General features: G+C 42.5%; 1 protein-coding gene across 1 annotated transcript; it reads left to right on the forward strand.

The window, feature by feature from the left end:
- Positions 1-14469: 14469 nt before the first annotated feature.
- GPHB5 (glycoprotein hormone subunit beta 5) lies at positions 14470-19484 on the forward strand (the record flags this gene model as incomplete). Its single annotated transcript, XM_082649563.1, has 2 exons — positions 14470-14673; positions 19296-19484. 2 exons carry the CDS (start codon positions 14470-14472, stop codon positions 19482-19484), a joined length of 393 nt encoding a protein of 130 aa, XP_082505689.1.
- Between the last annotated feature and the right edge of the window lie 259 nt (positions 19485-19743).

Consider the following 19743-nt stretch of genomic DNA (forward strand, 5'->3'; position numbering starts at 1 on the left):
ACAATAACATGTAAAGTGCTTCATATGTATTGAGCACAGAGTAAGACTAAAAACATTAGCTGTGAATGGAGGCTGATGCTAGGACCTTTTATAAGCTGTGTCAAGGCGTTTGGGCTGTATCCTGTAGACATTAGAGATCGTTTCAATGCAGAGATGAAGGAGAGATCCATTTTTAGTGCCTTGCCATTCTGCTTGTCTTAACAAAACTCAGTTTCAAGGGAATAACAATTTTCCTAAACTCTCGTAAGCCCATTACATGGCTACTCTGAACAACAGGCTTGGGGCATATTCACAAGTTCCTATTTTTATTAAGCTGACACTGGCTTCAAACTTCATCATTATTTACTAGTTTTGATTCCTTAAGGCCAATGTAAGTCAATGTGAGTAAAATTGTTTCCTTTCATAACATTTCTTAGGCTGATTGTGATTTGATTCACTGCTTGGAGACATTTGGATGCACAGTCATAGGACCACAGACTGTCTGGGCTGGAAGGGGCTTCGGAGATGCTCTCATCCAAATCTCTCGCTTTGCAGATAAAGAAACTGAGGGCGGTGGTTTATTTTTCTATGGTCAGCTGTGCTCCTGGCAGTAACTGTTAGTGTTTGAGGGTAATAAGTAATCATGACTCTCTCCTTGCTCTGAGCTTGGAACTAATAGAAAGATAGGATGCAGGAATCTGACAGGAGGAGGTACAAATATTGGCTTTCCTACTGAATGAGGTTAAATTAGAGAGCACAAGTTGACATGGCCTTTGCTCTGACTCAAACCAACACATGTGACAGGCACTGGTGGTTGTCTACCTGACACACCAGTAGGTGCCTTTCTCTCTTGTGAACAAAGCTGGTCTTCCAGCTGCAGACAAGGTACTCCCATTCCCAGCCTTCCTTACAGCTAGTGCATGATTGTGTGGCCTGATTCTGGCCAACGTGATTAAAGAGGAAATCGGAGGAAACTTCTGGAAGACGTTTTCTCCCTTAAAAGAGAAGTGCTGTGACAAGGTATCATACTTTCCTCTCCTTATTCCCTTTCTTTCCTTCCTTCCTTCCTGTTTCCCTCACTCCCCCTCTCCCTCTCCCTCCCTCCCTTCCGTCCCTCCTTCTTTCCTTTTTGCTTTTGGACACTTGTTGCTTAAGGACACTCAGTTTGGAGCTGGGGCAGGTCATGAAGGGTGGCATGTCAACACGCTGGGGATCGCAGACCAGACACATGAGCAGCACCTGGGTCCTTGATGACACTGTTGAGCAGCCCCACCAAAGCCGGATCGTCCTGACTCCGGGTTTCTTGTTACTTAGGCTCAAGTATGCTTATGGTACCTTCAGTGGCTTGTTATGTGCAGCCAAAACCATCCCAAGTGATAAATCTACCTGAACTCTAAACCTCCAGGATGCTGAGTCACCTTGTTTATTTCCCAATCTCATCATTGGATCAGAAAAGAGACAGAGGGTGGGAGTGTGGAGTAGAGAGACAGAGGGCTGAATTGTTCTATCCATTCTCTCCTCTTGCCCACTACAGACAAGTGAGGATGGGAGATAAGCATCCCTTCCTCCCAACTAACCCCAATCATAACATTGGAAATTGGAGTCTAAAAATACAAAGGCCTTGTAATTCATTTTGAAGAGTTAGATCCATGCTTTTTACGTGATGAACAGAGTTGAATTGTGTGTGTGTGTGTGTGTTCTGATAGTACTTCTAAAGCTTCACAGGCTCAGTCTTTTGCAGGCCTCATCGGTCTTCAAGGCAGTGTAGAAAACAGAGCATCAACAACAGTGTCAGGCATGCCTGAAATATGCATCTCGTTTCCAGAGTCCTGGACATGAACAATGCAGAAAGGATGAACCTAGCGACCACATATGTGAGGCACAGTAATTTCATTATGAAGTTTCCTTCTTTACTTTTGCCCCTGAGGGGAGAGGATTATTAAAATTATGTCCTTGCCCATCAGGCTGTCAGAAAAGCCCAAACTCCTTTTTCCAAAGAGAGCTACAGAATAGCAGAAGTGATCGAAGCAAATAGCTGTCTGCCAGTCAAATCTGATTTCCATAGTCTCCACATTTCTTTGATGAGATATTTCAAGCTGCAAAGAAGGAAAATGTTTTTTCCTTTCCAAGTAATTGTAGTCATAAAACTCAGCCAAACAGACCAAGGTGCCGAGGAGTTCCAAGGAGCAGATATGTGCCCTGCCTGACCACTCGCATGGAGGAATCTGTTCATATTGGTAGGGGGTGGAAGCCAGCAGGTTTAGTGTCCTGTGATGGGAAAGAAGATAACGGGAAAGTGGGTGCTGACCCTGCTCCCCGGGCCTCATGCTTCCAGAACTGCTTGTTGCCTGGGTGACTCCACACCCCTACACGTGGGCCCCACGTTGCACTAACTCAAACCTCGTGGCATTTCATGATGACCCTGCACTGTCCCACTGAGTTCTCATTTAGATATGGGAAGGCAGATCTTGTTGGATTGACTACTTGCTTTTCCAGAAATATTTGCCAACCTTTAATGGAGGTTCACAAAGTTTTGAGTTGGGGGAAAATGGGAATAAGTGATATTTGGTGTTCTCCACAAGCATTCACTTTTCCTCATTTACTTAAGTGTTTATTGCCTATTCTGTACAAGCGCTGAGGATGGAAGGGTGAACAGGAGAGTGACAGGGCAGCTACTTGGAGCTTACAATCTAGTAGGGGTTGGAGACAAGTGAACCTCTGATGATGGTCCCATATGAAAGGAGCTGCAATAGGGGAGGCACGAGGCATGATGAGAGCTCACGTCTTGGGCATCCATCTCAGACTTTGAGGATCAGGGAAGGCTTCCTGAAGGAAGCAAACAGCTAAGCCAAGTCCTAAAGGATGAATAGGGGGTGAAGCAGAGGCAGGAACTGGGGAGAGGAAAGGGCAAGTGTGAAGGCCAGATGGGAGAGAGGGTGGTCCTTGGCTCATGCAGAGAGACCTGAACTTGGAGTGAGAATGGGGAGGGGCTAAGGAGAGAGCTTTGTTAAAGAGTTTGTATTTTGTCTTGGGTGCCATGGGGAGCAGTGATGAGTTTAAACCAGAATGTACAAATCATGTACTGACATTGATAAAAGATCTTTCTAGGTACAGTGAAGAGAGAGGAAGGAGTCAGAGGCATAAGTAAGAAGGGTCTTTAAGGGTTTTGAATTAGGAAACTGAGTCACAAGGTATTTAGGAGATAAAACTGATAGAATTGTATGTGGGTGGGGGGGAGGCAGGGAGGTGCTTAGAATGAATCTCAAAGGGTTTCATTTACAGAGATGGAAAATGCCAGATGAAAGGGGTGGGAAAGACCCTGGAGAAAAAGATAAAGAACTTTGTTTGGGACATAATGAGTTTGGGATGTTTCTGTGACATCCAAATAGAGAGGTCATGTAGATAGTGAGGAAGTCAACAAATGGTATTAGACGTTTGTGTACTTAATATTCAGACTGTTTCAGCTTCATGTTCTCGGCCTTAGTTGGCTTTCTATCCATGGCTTGTTAATTCAGATTCGTGGGTTTGAGACTTTTACTTTATTCAGCTCTTAAACATCTCAAACTACATCTCTAATCCTTGGCCAGCATTTTGCAAATGTGGGTCACTTGTTCCAAGAGACACCCAGGGCCCAGGGGCCACAGCTACAGAGAGAAATGGGTCTTAGGTCAGCCTTAGAAATACTGCTGTTCACTATATCCATAGCCATCATGGCTTCAAGATCTTATGTTGTATCTTCCTTCCCCTCAGCCTTTGCCTGTCCAGCTTATCCTTTAGGCTGGTGATTTGTTTCAAAGCCTATCCTTTATTATGAAGTTCTTCCATTCCCTTGATTATATTAGTGTCCCGTCTCTGGACCTGAATACTATTCTGGCTTCATCATTCACTAAATGTCAGGGCCATCTCTACTTAGAAGAAATTTCTCCCCATAATTTATTTTGATGTGAGCTCCTCAGTGAGGTTAAGGTAAGAAGCAGTGATTCAGTTAGGCAGACCAGCACATTTCTAAAGATTGAGACTCTCAAATCAAGTAATTAGGCTCAGCAGCTCAGAAATCAGGTTCTAGATAAATAAGCATTTTGATAAATTCTGAAAAAAAAATCGTCTCTTTTATGGACTCCTTGCTGCTTCAAGCTTTGAAGTTTCACATGCATCAGCTGCACGAGCTCAGTTGGCGAGGGCTCAGATGTTTCCATAAGATTGATCTTATGATCCCTCACTGCAGGCCAAGGTTTCTCACTGGAACAGCATAATAAAGTGGCTAAAGCAGCCGCATAGAGGAAAAAGCAGTCAGTCAGAGCTGAATTTGAATACTACCTCCATCACTGATTAGTTGGAAGGCCATGGTCCATTTGTTTAACTTCTTTGGGGCTCAGTTTCCTCATCACAAAGGTAGATGATGATACTTCATAGGATTGTCGTTGCTGTTGTTGTGAGAATTAATAGTCGTGCCACATGGAAAGGGTCTAGAAGAAGTTCAAATAATTATTCCTTGCCACTGGGTAGCACCATCTGTCCATTAGACCTATGCTGTTCGATATGGTAGCTAGGGCATGTAGCTCTTAAGCACTTGAAATGTGGCTGCTTTGAACTGAGATGTGTTGTCAATGATACACATCAATACAGATCAGACTCCAAAGACTTAGTATAAGAAAAGGATGTAAAAAGAGTATAAAGAATTTCATGAATAACGTTTTATTTTGATTACATGTTGATTATATGATAATATTGGGTACAATCTTATTTCTAGATTTTAACACGCTGGAATTAATTATTATAATTAATTTCACCTTTTCCTTTGATTTTCTTAATATGGCTACTAGAAATTTAAAATTGCGTATGTGGCTTGAATTCTATTGCTATTGGACACCTCCGTTTTGGACATAGGACTTATACTGAAGGACTTCTAACATACGAGACTGTAAGCAAAGGACTCACCTGGATCGCCACAGCAACCTCCCCAGCTGGTGTCTTTGTTCCAGTCTGTCTCCTCACTGTGCTCACAGGATCTTTCTTGGCTCCTACTTTATGTTGGAATAAAGGTTGAACCCTTCAGAGTACCTGACCCGTAGCCCATCTTCTGCAACCATTCTCATCCCTGTCTATCCTCCTAAACACACTCTATGCTCAATCATGATGACTCCTTGTAGCTTCCAAAACTCACCACATCCTCTTCCACATCTTTATTATTCATTCAGTGAACAGTTTTTGATAATTAACTGTGAGCCAGGCAGTGTTTTAGGCCTTGGAGAAATAGCAGTGAGCAAGACAGATGAAGAGTCTGCTCTTTTAAAATAATTTTTTTTGGAATATAGTTGATTTACTATACACAGTAATGTGTTTTGTTAATTGCTGGAGAGCAAAGTGATTCAGTTATACCTATACATACATTCTTTTTCCATTATGGTGTATCACAGAATATTAAATACAGTTCCCTGTGCTGTAGAGTAGTACCTTGTTGTTTATCCATTCTTTGTATACTACTTTGTATCTGCTGACCCCAAATTCCCACTCCATCTCTTCCCCCTCCCCTTGGCAACCACAAGTCTGTTCTCTACGTCTGTGAGTCTGTTTCTGTTTCATACATAAGTTCATTTGTGTCGTATTTTAGATTCCACATATAAGTGATATAATATGGTATTTGTCTTTCTGAATGACTTCACTTAGTATGGTAATCTCTAGTTGCATCCATGTTGCTGCAAATGGCAATATTTCATTCTTTTTTATGGCTGAGTAATATTCCATTGTATGTATGTATCACAACTCCTTTATCTATTCCCCTGTTGATGGACATTTAGGTTGTTTCCATGTCTTGGCTATTATGAATAGTGCTGCTATGAACATAGGGGTGCATGTGTCTTTTTGAGTTATAGTTTTGTCCAGATATCTGTCCAGGAGTGGGATTGCTGGATCATATTGCAACTCTATTTTTAGATTTTTGAGGAACGTCTATGCTGTTTTCCATAGCGGCTGTGCCAGCTAACATTCCCAACAGTATAGGAGGGTTCCCTTTTCTCCACACCCTCCCCAGCATTTGTTATTTGTAGACTTTTTAATGATGGCCATTCAGATTGATGTCAGGTGTAGTTTTGATTTGCAATTCTCTAATAACTAGTGATGTTGAGAATCTTTTCATGTGCCCTTTGGCCACCTGTATGTCTTCTTTGGAGAAATGTCTATTTAGGTCTTCTGCCCATTTTTCAGTTGGGTTGTTTGTTTTTTTGTTGTTATTGTTGAGTTGTATGAGCTGTTTGTATATTTTGGAAATTGTTGGTCGCATCGTTTGCAAATATTTTCTCCCATTCTGTAGGTTGTCTTTTCATCTTGTTTATGGTTTCCTTTGCTGTGCAAAAGCTTATAAGTTTTATTAGGTCCCATTTGGTTATTTTTGTTTTTATTTCAATTGCTTTGGGAGACTGACCTAAGAAAACATTGGTAAGATTTATGTCAGAGAATGTTTGCCTATGTACTCTTCTAGAAGTTTTATGGTGTCATGTCTTATATTTAAGTCTTTAAGCCATTTTGAGTTTATTTTTGTGTATGGTATGAGGGAGTGTTCTAACTTCATTTATTTACACGTGGCTGTCCAACTTTCCCAACACCACTTGCTGAAGAGACTGTCTTTTTCCCATTGTATATTCTTGCCTCCTTTGTTGAAGATTAATTGACTGTAGATGTGTGGGTTTATTTCTGGGCTCTCTATTCTGTTCCGTTGATTCATATGTCAGTTTTTGTGCCAATATCATGCTGTTTTGATTACTGTAGCTTTGTAGTATAGTCTGAAGCCTGGGAGCGTTATGCCTCCTGCTTTGTTCCTTTTCCTTAGGATTGTTTTGGCAATTCTGTGTCTTTTATGGTTCCATATAAATTTTAGACTTACTTGTTCTAGTTCTGTGAAAAATGTCATGGGTAATTTGATAGGGATTGCATTAAATCTGTACATTGCTTTGGGTAGTATGGCCATTTTAGTAATATTAAGTCTTCCAATCCAAGAGCATGGGATATCTTTCCATTTCTTTGAATCATCTTAAATTTCCTTTATAAATGTTTTATAGTTCTCAGCATAAAAGTCTTTTACCTCCTTGGTCAGGTTTATTCCTAAGTATTTTACTTTTTTGATGCGATTTGTTTTTTTACATTCCCTTTCTGATATTTCATTGTTAGTGTAAAGAAGTGCAACTGACTTCTGTATGTTAATCTTGTATTCTGTTACCTTGCTGAATTTGTTTGATCAGTTCTAGTAGTTTTTGTGTGGAGTCTTTAGGGTTTTCTATATATAGTATCATGTCAAAAGAGTCTGCTCTTAACTCTAATGGTGGAGTCGTGTGGTTTCCTCTGCCTGAGATGAATTCTCTCCCAACTTGCTAGAGTCACCTCGATAGGAAATAATCTAAGGTCTCCTAGCACCCTATCTCCATTTTTACCACTGCACTTATCCCACTTAATGTTATACTGATTTATTTTTTTAAGCTTCTAATTCTTTTTATTTCTTAACAGTAATACTTAAAATTAACTTTTTTTATGAAGAATACTTTTTTCATTAAAATATTGAGATATATTTGACATTAACATTGTATTAGTTTTAGTGATACATGATGATCTCATATATAAAATGATTACTACATTAAGTTTAGTTAACATCCCTCACTACACATAGTTACAAAATATTTTTTCTTGTGATGAGAACTTTGAAGATCTACTCTCTTTTCAACTTTCAAATATACAATACAGTGTTGCTAACTATAGTCATCATTATGAACATTACATCCACAGGACTCATTTATTCATACAGAGACATCCTGTGTCCCATTCATCCAGTTTCCCTCAGTGTTTTTTGTACTTAAAACTGTAGTACAATATTATATTATCAGGGTATTGACATTGATATAATCACCCATCTTGTTTACATTTACTCAGTTTACTTATATCTATGTATGTGTGTATATTTAATCTATGCAGTTTTATTACATGTTTTGTTCATTTATTTACCACCACGGTCAAGAGCAGAACATTTCTATCATCACAAAAATCCTACATTTGCCCCTTGTAACCACACCCACTTCCTTCCTATCTCTGGGTCTCCTTGACCACTGGCAACCACTAGTCTGTTCTCCATCTCTAGAATCTTGTCATTTCAAGAATGTTATATAAATGGAATCATACAGTATATAACTTTTTAAGACTGGCTTTTTCACTCCCCATGATTCTCCAGAGATTCATGAGTTGTTGTGTGTTCATTCCCTATTATTGCTGTGTAGGATTCCATGATATGGATGGACCACAGTTTGTTTAACCATTCACCTGTTGAAGGACACCTGAGTTGTTTCCAGTTTGGGATTATTATGAAAAAGCTGCCATGAAAATGTGTACAGGTTTTTACGGGAACATAAATTTCCATATCTCTGGGATAAATGCCCAAGAGTACAATATCTGGGCCATATGTATGTTGGTTTATTTATCACCCTCGCTAGACTTTTGACTCTTTGGGGGCAGGTTCTTAGCTCTGTTCATATTTGCATCACATGTACTTAGCATGTGTCTGACACACGGTAACATTCAATAAAATATGGAAGGACAGAAAGAAGGAAGGAAGAGGAGATAAAGAAAGGGAAGGAGGAAGGAAATCTATCATTACTCTTAGTTATTATCTATTTCACCTTCATGCCTCTCAACATCATCTTTTTATTTATTTATTTTTAATGAACCCAGTGACTTCAGTGTTAGACAGTGCCTGGCACATGGTAGTAGCTTAATAAATATGTGTTAAGTTATATAATGAGAACGCTGGAGAGTAGAACAGCTCTCCTCTTCTCTATCTCCACTCTCCCATCACCCTGCTCCATCTCTCAAGCATAAGCATTGGTGCACACAGGCACACGCACGCATTCTGGGGCTGTGATCCTAGGAACCTTTTTCTGGGACAAAGCCAATAACTAACAAATGAGGTGCTGTTGCTTCAAAGCTTAGCTAACAACAACCTTGGCCTTGTCTGTGCGACCGCCTAGGGAATTACAAATGAAGGATTTGGGGACCCAGCAGCTTTGTGGACTCATTCCAATGAGAATACAGGATGCACTTGAAATAAAGAATGATTCTTTGTGACTCATTAAGCTCCTCTCTGTTCCTCTCTATTGGGCATGTGTCTGCCATGCCCTGCAAATCTATGACATTCAAAAGTGGAAGAGTCAGGCGGAAATAAAAACATTCCACTTCAGCTCCTAAACCATGTTCCCCTTAATCTGAAATAAATCTGTGACAACTGACAGATACTTCTTTCAGAAAGTTGTGGAGAAAGGCTTGACTTGCCTTAGTAAATCATACACAGGCTTCATTATTTTTAGTCTCATTAGAAAAAAACGTTACCATAGCAACTGCACCATCATCTAGGGCAAATGTTACCCCTTTAAATCAATAAAATGAAGAGCTGTCCCACAAATGCCCAGTGCTTCCAAAGGAATAAATGACTTTTCAATAAAATTAATTTCTTTCAGGACTTCACCATTCATCTTCGTTTGTAATCCCAGAGTTTTTTTCCCAACTGAATAAGGGATATTAAAAGCAAAATTCAACTTTGTAAAATCCAAGGCTGACCTTTCTTGTATCTGTTTGCAGAAAATCATTAATTCTTTTACTTCCTTGAAACACATAACTTCATTTGTGGCTTTTTCATTCATCTATAGGAGGCATCATGCTAATTAATTTGGTCCTTGGACAGAGCATTGTGAATTCTGAGAGGACAACGTGGAGAAATGTATCAGAGCACGCATGTCTTTTCTCAACTCTTAAGAGATCATTGTAAGTGATGCAGCAGACAGCAGAGTTCTTGTGGGCCCTCACTTAGTACCTGTGGGACAGAGGTTGGCTCAGTTAGTTTGACTCCATCCTTGGGCAGAACTGAAATTGTTTGGGAGTATTCATGACGATTTATTAATATATTAAAACTTGGTACTGTGGTAAAGTTTGCATCCATGAAGTGTGAGATTTGGACCTTAAAAATTAAATCTAATATGTCAGACCTTTTTTCCTACTTAAAAATGTGTCAATTTCAGTGTCAGCTCAAAACATCACAGACTGTGGGGAAGCATGGTTGGTACCTACCCATGTCTCCTGGTTTTAGAATGCTGAGAAGGTCTCCTAGCCTCCAAAGACTTTGCTTCCTGTATTTTCAGACTCCTATTTTTTTTTCACATTTAATACCTTTGAAATCAGGATATGCCTAATAATTAATGGACATAATTTTTTATTGGCAGATTTTTCTTTCTTACAGGTACACACGATGATGATGGGGAAAAAAGTAAAACATTTATTGCCTGCTTATCAGATCTCAAGCACTGAGATAAGAAATTTATAGACATTATTTTGTAGGAGGCTCACATGAACCCTATGAAGGAGGCATTTTCAGTTTTGTAGAAAACAAACTCAGTGTGTTATGAGACTCCAAGATCACAAGCTGGCAGGTGTCAGAGTCAAACAAACACAAATCTAGATGACTTTAAGATAATCTGAACCTTTGGATTCTCCATCTGACTTGCCCTCAGCTTGTTATCTTCATAAATAGTTTTGCAAACCTTTAAATGCTGGTGCTAGGAAGGACCTTATGAGTCATAGGGTCCAACCCCATCATGTTGCAGAAGAGGAAACTGAGGCTGAGAGAAGTAACTTGCCCAAGGCATTCACGAAAGAAGTTGTGCCACTGAGAATCAGTATGGCTAGGCCAGGGAAGGGAGCTACCAGGCTCTTGCAATATCTCCATCTCCTGCACAGATTGTACACTCCCTAGTCCTCCCTGTCTGGGGCTGCCCACCCTGGACCAGGCCACAACCTTTCAAGGCACTGACACTCAGCTCATTCCTCTGTTTTCACGCTCCCCTAGACCTCAAGATGATTGCTCTCCTACGCCCCTTCTCCCCTCTCCTTACCCCTAGTGAACTTGTATCTTGTGACTCATCCTCCAAGGTAACAATGAATACATGTGAAGATAATGGAACAAGATGAGAGAAGATTCCTTAGGGCCTGTGCTTGGAGACATTGCGCACATCTTTGCTACAACAAGAGAGGGACTTTAGTGGTGGGAACATCAACAGGAATGGAAGGGAAGGTGGCAGATACAGGCTAAATGGAAAGGAAGGTGGCAGATAGAGATCCTGAGATATTCTGCAGGTATCAGGGCCTTAAGTAGCCTTAGAAATCACACAGCAACCTCTCACTGCCTCTAGAGAGGCAGGTGGCATGGCACAGTGCACGGACTGCAAAATGGTGGCATCGGTATACCATTCCCCTTTCCTACACTCATGATGATGTTGCTGGGCCACAGCCTTCTGCACTGGGAATGGATTCAAGGGCCTTTCTTTTTTTTTTTTTTTTGCGGTACACGGGCCTCTCACTGCTGTGGCCTTTCCCATTGCGGAGCACAGGCTCCGGACGCGCAGCCATGGCTCACGGGCCCAGCCGCTCCGCGGCATGCGGGATCCTCCCGGACTGGGGCACGAACCCGCGTCCCCTGCATTGTCAGGCGGACTCTCAACCTCTGCGCCACCAGGGAAGCCCCAAGGGCCTTTCTTAACACAGTGTTCCAGGCGGCACCTTCAATTGACTGCAGTTGATTACGGGGATGAAACAAACCTATTTGCCATCCTCAGTGCTGTCAAAGGCTTTGAAGGCAGGTAGCTTAGAAAATAACTGAGTCTCCATTTCTCCCAATGGAAAAAAGGAGATTAATTAATCTTTGATTTACAGAATTGTTATAAGATTTAGAGACAACATATGTCAGAGCACAGCAGATACCATGGAGTCTGGTACATAGGAGGTGCTCAGTGACTGTAAGTTGTCATCCTTATGAAGTTAATGCTGACGGGGAGTAGTCAGGATGCCACAGCTCTGCATTATAAGGAAGTTGGGGATTGTGAAAGAATGGTACTCTTGGCCTCCCTTTGTTGTCTTTCTTTATCTTGTGACATTGCAGACACAGGTATGAAAGTTTCAGGTCTCATCTAAAAGGGTTGAACAGTCTCAGGTCAGGATGGCAGCTCACCGCTGGTTGGCTAGCTCTTGGCCCAGCAAGTTAGGACTCTCACACCAGGTAAGCAGTCTGTCCCTATAGTACCCCAGGTCTGGTTATGCTACTCACAGGCTGAAGGGCTGAAGAAAGTCCTTTATTCCAAGCCTAGTTCAATTTCTATAAAATATATATAATAATCTGACCCTAGAGATGGGTCTATTGATGGTATAGTGATAGATTCACTAAGGGTTATTATATGTTTTGAAAGAAAAATCAAACCCTTAATGAGTAGCATGTTTATTTAAAGAACACCTTTCTTTGCAGAAAATAGAAATGTTTTAACTTCTTTATTTTGTATCATTTATTTATTTAATGTGCATCTTAAATGGCTCGGGCTATGTCATTATTAGCTATGATATGTAAACTCCTAAAGGCAAGAATGATGTTTGCTTCATTTATTTTTTAGAGCACCCCGAATAATGCCATGAACAATGAGGTTTTTTCATCCATTTACATGCTACAGTTGCAGACTGGAATATAAACTGTATCTCACACTCATAAGGAATACCATTTCATTCTTAGTTTAGACTTTTAAGAACCTGAAATCAAATGAAACAGTTCCATTACAACAGCATTGAATATCCTTACATGCAGCACAAATGGATACTTATTGGTTTATTAATTTTTAAAGTATCAATATTCTTGACTTTCTATTACAAAAGCCTGCCCCAAGTAGAAAATGTGAAAAATGCTGAAAGCTACTTAGAAAAAAAGTCATTTTTAAGTACCATGCTGGAAGATAATCGTGTTGAACATCTTAATATTTTTTTCCTGTGTGATTCATTTTAAAGTGTTATTGATATGATCTAATCCTTAACTCATTTTAAGACATTCAAATGTTTCTTCTCACTGTGATTTCCATCCTTTCAGTTAGCGATCCCATGTTCTCTCCAGGAAGAATTATTGTCTTGTTATCTTTCAATCTATTGAAATGTGTTGTGAGTTAAAGGAAAAAGAGTTTGCCCTGAGCTGCTGGTGACTGCCTCCTGTTTCGAAGGAAAGTTGTGGTTACCACGAAGGAAAATCTAATCCATCTTGCCCCAGTGCACTTGGTCTCCCAGAGCCAGGTGAACTACCTTTGACTGTTTCCCTAGGATTATGTCACCCACCAAGGTAACTTTCTGTTTCAGTAGGCGATGTTAAGAAACAGAACAACACCCTTTAAGTTAATCACTTTTGGAAAATAGAGAATGGCTTTATATCCCAAGGCTTTGATGTGTTTAGCGGTTCCTGTAAGGCTCTGCCTCCCTTTTGTTTTGATTGACGAGACCTTTCCTATATATTTGAGCAATCAAGCAGCCCAGTAACAGAGGGTAGAGGCATTTACCCAGAGCAGACTTGTACCGCTCATCGTGACTTTCCAAAGCCTTGGGTGCAGGTTTCAGCTTTAAAGAAGAGGCAGCTCCAGTAAAATCAGGTAAGTGCTTCTCCATGCTTGTAACTTCATTCTACTTGAGGGTGAGTCCAGATAGCCTTGCTAAGGTGGCAGATCAGAAGTAGGAACTGGGAGATCAGTTTGGGAATAAATAACTTTGCAGCCAGTTTTAAGTCATAATGAACTGGGGGTGTTCTATAAGTGTAGTGTCCACCCTCATTTCAACATCCAGGTATGTTCCGTCTGGTGGGCCAAGCATGAAAGGAGTGATTCTGGCTCCTGAAAAAGCACAGGAAATGACCAAGACCCAGAGAGGATAGACAGTAGATTGGTAGTTGACAGGGGTTATGTTTTAAATACCCGTGATGCTTTCCATCATTTGGCTTTAAGTTCACTCACTACGAGGTGCCTATTAGAGTGGAGGTTAGCCCAGAGGGAATTTGTAGCAAGTAGGACACATTCTTATGAATGGCCACCAAGTCAGGTGTGAGGATTCACATCTGCATATCCAAGTTTTGTGGTGGGTTGGGTTAGTAGCAATACGTATGGGGCATACAATTATTGTTTATTTACCTCCGCCCTCCATTCCCCACCCATGATGTTGGAAATATAATTGTGAGCAAAGCATGTAACATAATTCCAAATACCCTGATCTGAATAAGAATTTGTGTATATCCCTGTATTATGTTAGGATATGCATTACTTTTGGTGTTACTCATAATCTGTGTTCATTTTGAAGAGACGATTGGGACAAACTTCTTTCACCCACAAGTCAAGTCCAGCAGGTGGAATGCTATAAGGAAAAGCCTGAGGATGCCCTTGGAGGGTTGGATGTCTAGTGAGCTCAGTGGGTCCGTGGAATCCACATTGGAGCCACTTGGAGGAAACACTGGGCATTTGTGTTGGAGTCTGTGGGCACTTACAATTTCTTGGCTCATTTCTCCTGAAATCCTAAGAGCGATGTCCCTTTGATAGCGACCAGCACATTGATGGCAGTCCCATGGAGGCAGCTGGATCTGTTAATAAACTCTCTTTCCTCTCCCTCTCGGGGAACAGTATGAGGCTGGCATACCTCTTCCTTGGCCCTGCGGCCCTCCTCCTCCTGGCTGGCTGCGGCTGTGTCCTCAGCACCTCCGGCGGGAACCTGCACACGTTTGTGGGCTGTGCGGTGAGAGAGTTTACTTTCCTGGCCAAGAAGCCCGGCTGCAGGGGCCTTCGGATCACCACGGATGCCTGCTGGGGCCGCTGTGAAACCTGGGAGGTGAGTCCCAAGACAGGCCTAGGTGGCAATGCCTTCAGGGTCAGCCCCTTGGCCTGGTTCTTAAGTATTCACTTTTTTTTTTTTTTTTTTTTTTTTACGGTGTGCGGGCCTCCCACTGTTGTGGCCTCTCCCGTTGCGGAGCACAGGCTCCAGATGCGCAGGCTCAGCGTCCATGGCGCATGGGCCAAGCCGCTCCGCGGCATGTGGGATCTTCCCGGACCGGGGCACGAACCCATGTCCCCTGCATCGGCAGGCAGACTCTCAACCACTGCGCCACCAGGGAAGCCCAAGTATTCACTTTTTAATCAAATGAGTTAGAGCTGGGGTGTCTACATTTTCCTGTGGATCAAACAAACAAACAAATACAAAACAGCTACATGGTATCCTCCAAAAATAATCTGAAAAAAACAAGATACTGCCCATCTAACAAAGCATTGATAAAATTAATAATTTGATTGACACAGGGTTGTCTATTGGGGAATCATCTCTGGGAGGTCAAGATGTGCTATCTTTCTACCCATTTTATAGATGACATGGAAGAATTCAATTGGTGGCTGACTGCAGTCATGTAGGGGGTCAGTGGAAAGTTCGGAGTAAATTCTTGGTGCAAGCTTGTAACCCAAACTCTTCCCTGTATTCCTCCACCAGTGAAAAGGCCAGCCAGTTACCGACAGAGGCCCTGAGCTAAATAGCAGGTGAGGGCGGGTCCTCAGCCCCTCCTTCAGTGCCTCATCCACAACCCTACTCTCTTCCCACCCCCTAGAGTAATTCCTGGGGCCCCTCAGGGATTATCACTGACAGATCCGTTAAGGCCCTTCATATACTATTATATCCAGCTTTTTAAGAGACAATACATTTAAAATGGGATAAAAATCTCAAAATTAGAACCCTACTGGGCTGAGAGGAGGAGATGTTTGAGGTGTGAGGAGAAACAGGGCCTTTCAGCATCCCATCAGATCACACCGTATAGTGACTGCTGCCTCTTCCCACTAGGGCTGGAGTTGGCTCCTAGTGAAGCACTAGATCTGATTTTGTCACCCTGACTCCAAAAACTGTTAATGACCACCAAGTACTGCAAATTCAATAACCAACTTTTAAGGTCCTCAGCAATATGGCGTCTGCCTGTTTCCCCAGTGACTACACATATTCTTAGTTCTGCCTAAGAGATTGGATTTTTTTTTTTTTGCGGTACGAGGGCCTCTCACCACTGTGGTCTCTCCCGTTGCGGAGCACAGGCTCCGGACACGCAGGCTCAGCGGCCATGGCTCACGGGCCCAGCCGCTCCGCGGCATGTGGTATCTTCCTGGACCCCCGCATCGGCAGGCGGACCCTCAACCACTGCACCACCAGGGAAGCCCTCTTTGTTTTTTTTAAACATCTTTATTGGAGTATAGTTGTTTTACAATGATGTGTTAGTTTCTGCTGTATAACAAAGTGAATCAGCTATATGCATGTGTATACCCCCACATCCCCTCCCTCTTGCGTCTCCCTCCCACCCTCCCTATCCCACCCCTCTCGGTGGTCACAAAGCACAGAGCTGATCTCCCTGTGCTATGCGGCTGCTTCCCACTAGCTATCTATTTTTCATTTGGGAGTGTATATATGTCCATGCCGCTCTCTCACTTCATCCCAGCTTACCCTTCCCCCTCCCCGTGTCCTCAAGTCCATTCTCTACGTCTGCGAAGAGACTGGATTTTAAAGGTTTTATTCAAAGCTCCTCATGAAATCATACTTTTGGTCCTTTTCTCATATTCCTGCTCGTGTTTATTCCTCGGTGCCTGTCTCCAGTACCCACTCTCCTAAGCCTTTTCTGACTCTCTGCTCAGCCCATGTCCATCGTCTACTTTTTGTCTTACTTCCTCCCCACTCCCCACAGTAGGTTTTAAGTTTTTCGAGGGTAGAGGTTCATTCTTGTGCCTTTCACAGCTCTTGTCAAATGACATGTACAAACAAGGCATTCGGTAAATGTTGAACTATAAGGGATGGATCCCCTCCTGGAGTCACGCATCCTCTCGCCTAACTGAGCCAACTTAGAAGCCCACAAGCGCCATGAGAAGACACTGCCATTAGGAAAAGCGTCCTTCTATTCAGGGACTCAGAGAGCAACCTGCTGTCACTTGGATAAAATTATGGCCCCGGGATTGGAATTGGATTATGGTGGTGAAACCTCTAACTTAAATGAAATGACCCCACCAAGCTCGCTTCATTTTTTTCCCATCATTTGGGGGCTTGAGACCTAACAGTGAGATGAAAATTCGGTTGTTGCAGATACTGTGGCTGTCACGTGACATCAGACTTCTGCGGGAAACTTTCTTGTATTCAGGGCGTGGTCTGGCAGTGCCTTCCCCTGCTCACAGCTGTGTCAGGCTATTGGGAGCTCTCTGTGGGCCAAAATCTCAAGTTACCATTTCCCCTTAATTCACCCCATCTTCTCTTGCCCTTATAAATCAGTGAACGGCTTTAATTGGGTAATGGTCACCCGCAGGAGGTTAGGGACTCTGCTCTCACTGGAGAAATGGAAGCACTGAGACTGTGAAAGAGCGAGATTCTCCTTAATGTCAGCAAGCTTTTATTTATGCCTTTACTGTGCTCTGAAAAGGGAGGTGACATCTAGAAAATAAATAAAAGAATGAGATTTAGTTTCCCCACAATCTGAAAGTTTCTGAGATACAAAGCACTTATTTTTGGTAATTTAACTGGGAAGCCTGTCTGAAAATAAGGGTGTTCATGACGACAAAGTGGCTGGATTTACTTTGAAGGTGGAACTATTGCTGAAAATAGCCTTTGTTCCTGATCTGGGTTTAGGGTTACCAGAGTTCGCAAAAAGCCCAACCAAACCAAGCCAGGAGGCCACTTAAATTTGAATGTCACATAAACAACTGTTATTTTCTTTTTGATATAAGTCTGTCCCATGCAATATTTGGGACATACTTATACTAAAAAAAATAGTTGTTTATTTGATATTCAAATTTTACTGGGCATCCTGTATTTTATCTGGCAATGCTGCCTGGGATTCCAGATTACTGAGGGTAAGAGGACATGAAGCGAACTGAGAAAGGGTAAAATGTTACCTGAGAAATAGGAGGAAGAAGTGCATATTGAGTTCAACTCTTCTGCATGGTCCTTGACAGAGGCAAAGCCATTATTTCCATGAGATGCATGTAAGAACTTCATCCTGGGCCTCCATTAAACATATTTCATTTGCCCAGGACAAGTGTAGCTGTTGTCCTCTGAAAGCTTGTTCATTGTTATTCTTATTCTTATTGAATACTTCCTTACTCTTATAATTGCTCTGATAAGAACAATAGATTACATTTACTGAACACTTACTTGGTGCTCGGCAGGTATTACATACACCATCTTACCTTATCTCCACAGCAAGGCTGGGAGGAAGGTATTTTGTTTTACAGTTGAGGAATCTGAGGCTTCAAGAAGTTAAGTGGATTTTCCAAGGTCTCCAGCAAGTGGCAGAACAGGGATTCAAGCTCAGTGGCTCTGACTGCAGGGTTTGAGATTTTAACTACTACTTTGTGCTGGTTTCCTGATCTGTATGCTCTGTTTATCAAAATGAACTTTGGATGCATGATTTCTAAAAGGTGAAGGAAGGAAGGGAATCCCTCGGTTATCAGAACCAGCGCACAGGGCATTCAGGAACCTGCCTTGCTCTGTTTTCTTTCACTGATTCAACGAATAGTTGTTGAGAACCTCCAGGGTGCCAGGTATCTCTAGGGAGTAGAGGCACAGCAGTGAGTAAAACGGGCAAAAATCCTTGTCTTAATGCAGTTTTCTTTCTAGAGTGGGAAAAATACAACACAACTAAATAAAACGCATAATATGTCACAGGGTGTTGACAAGTGCTACGGAGAAAAATAAAGCAGGAAGAGGGCGAGGAAGTGGCAGCGTGGGAGGGGAAACTTGGCAACTTTAAATAGGACGGTCAGAAAAGGCTTTCCTGGGAGGGTGACGTTTGAACAAAAACCTAAGGTCGAAGAAGGAGTGAATCACAAGGGAGAAGAGCGTTCCAGGCAGAGGGACTAGCAAGGGCAAAGGTCCTGGGGTGGCACTGTTCCTGGTGGGTTTGGGGAAAAAGCAGGAGACTATTGCGGCTCGAGCAGAGTGAGGAAGCCAGCAAGACGGGGTCACTGGGGACATGTCAGAGGTGAAGGTGCAGGGAAGATGATGTAGGGTCTTGAGGGTGAGTGTAAGATCTTTGACTTTTGCTCCCAATGAGATAGGAAATCATAGCGGCTTTGAGCAGAGGGGAGATAGGATCTTACATTTTAAAAGGATCTCTTGGGGCTGCCCTGTCATAAATAGACTATAGGGGGTAAAAGAAGAAGTGAGGGGACCAGTCAGAAGGCTTTTGCAATGATCAAGACTATTCATTTGCTAAGTATTTATTTAGTACCTACTCTGTGCCATGGGCTCTTCTGGCAGTTCGGGATACGTGAGTGAACAAAACCACCTTCCTGCTTTCAGGAATTTGCTTTCTACTGGGAGGAAACGTATTAACAAGTAAAGAAACGAATAACAAGCTAGTCTCTGATAGTGATAAATGGTCAAGAACATGAAACACGATGCTATGTTCTAATGGGTTTTCTGTTTTCTACCTGTGGGGACAGAAGCCCATTCTGGAACCCCCCTACATTGAAGCCCATCATCGAGTCTGTACCTACAATGAGACAAAACAGGTGACGGTCAAGCTGCCCAACTGTGCCCCGGGAGTCGACCCCTTCTACACCTACCCCGTGGCTGTCCGCTGTGACTGTGGGGCCTGCTCCACTGCCACCACGGAGTGTGAGACCATCTGAAGCTGGGCGACCCTCAGAACACAGCTGGCGGCCTGCGGCCTCACGGACCCACCTGCACGGGCAGCACAAGCAGCTATACCCCCTGCACTCAAGGACTGTTTAATTTCGACCCTACTTGTGGAGGAGGTTACCTGTCTCCCTGACCCACCCTCAGGCGCCAGGCCGAGGCAGCATACTTATGCTAAAAATGCAAAACAACATTTGTGCCTTCGCTAAGATAATTTCTCTGGTCCACACACTGCAAATTAATTTTTCCTTG

The sequence above is a fragment of the Grampus griseus genome, assembly GCF_964374135.1.
Source record: "Grampus griseus genome assembly, chromosome: 2".
Taxonomy (NCBI): Eukaryota; Metazoa; Chordata; class Mammalia; order Artiodactyla; family Delphinidae; genus Grampus; species Grampus griseus.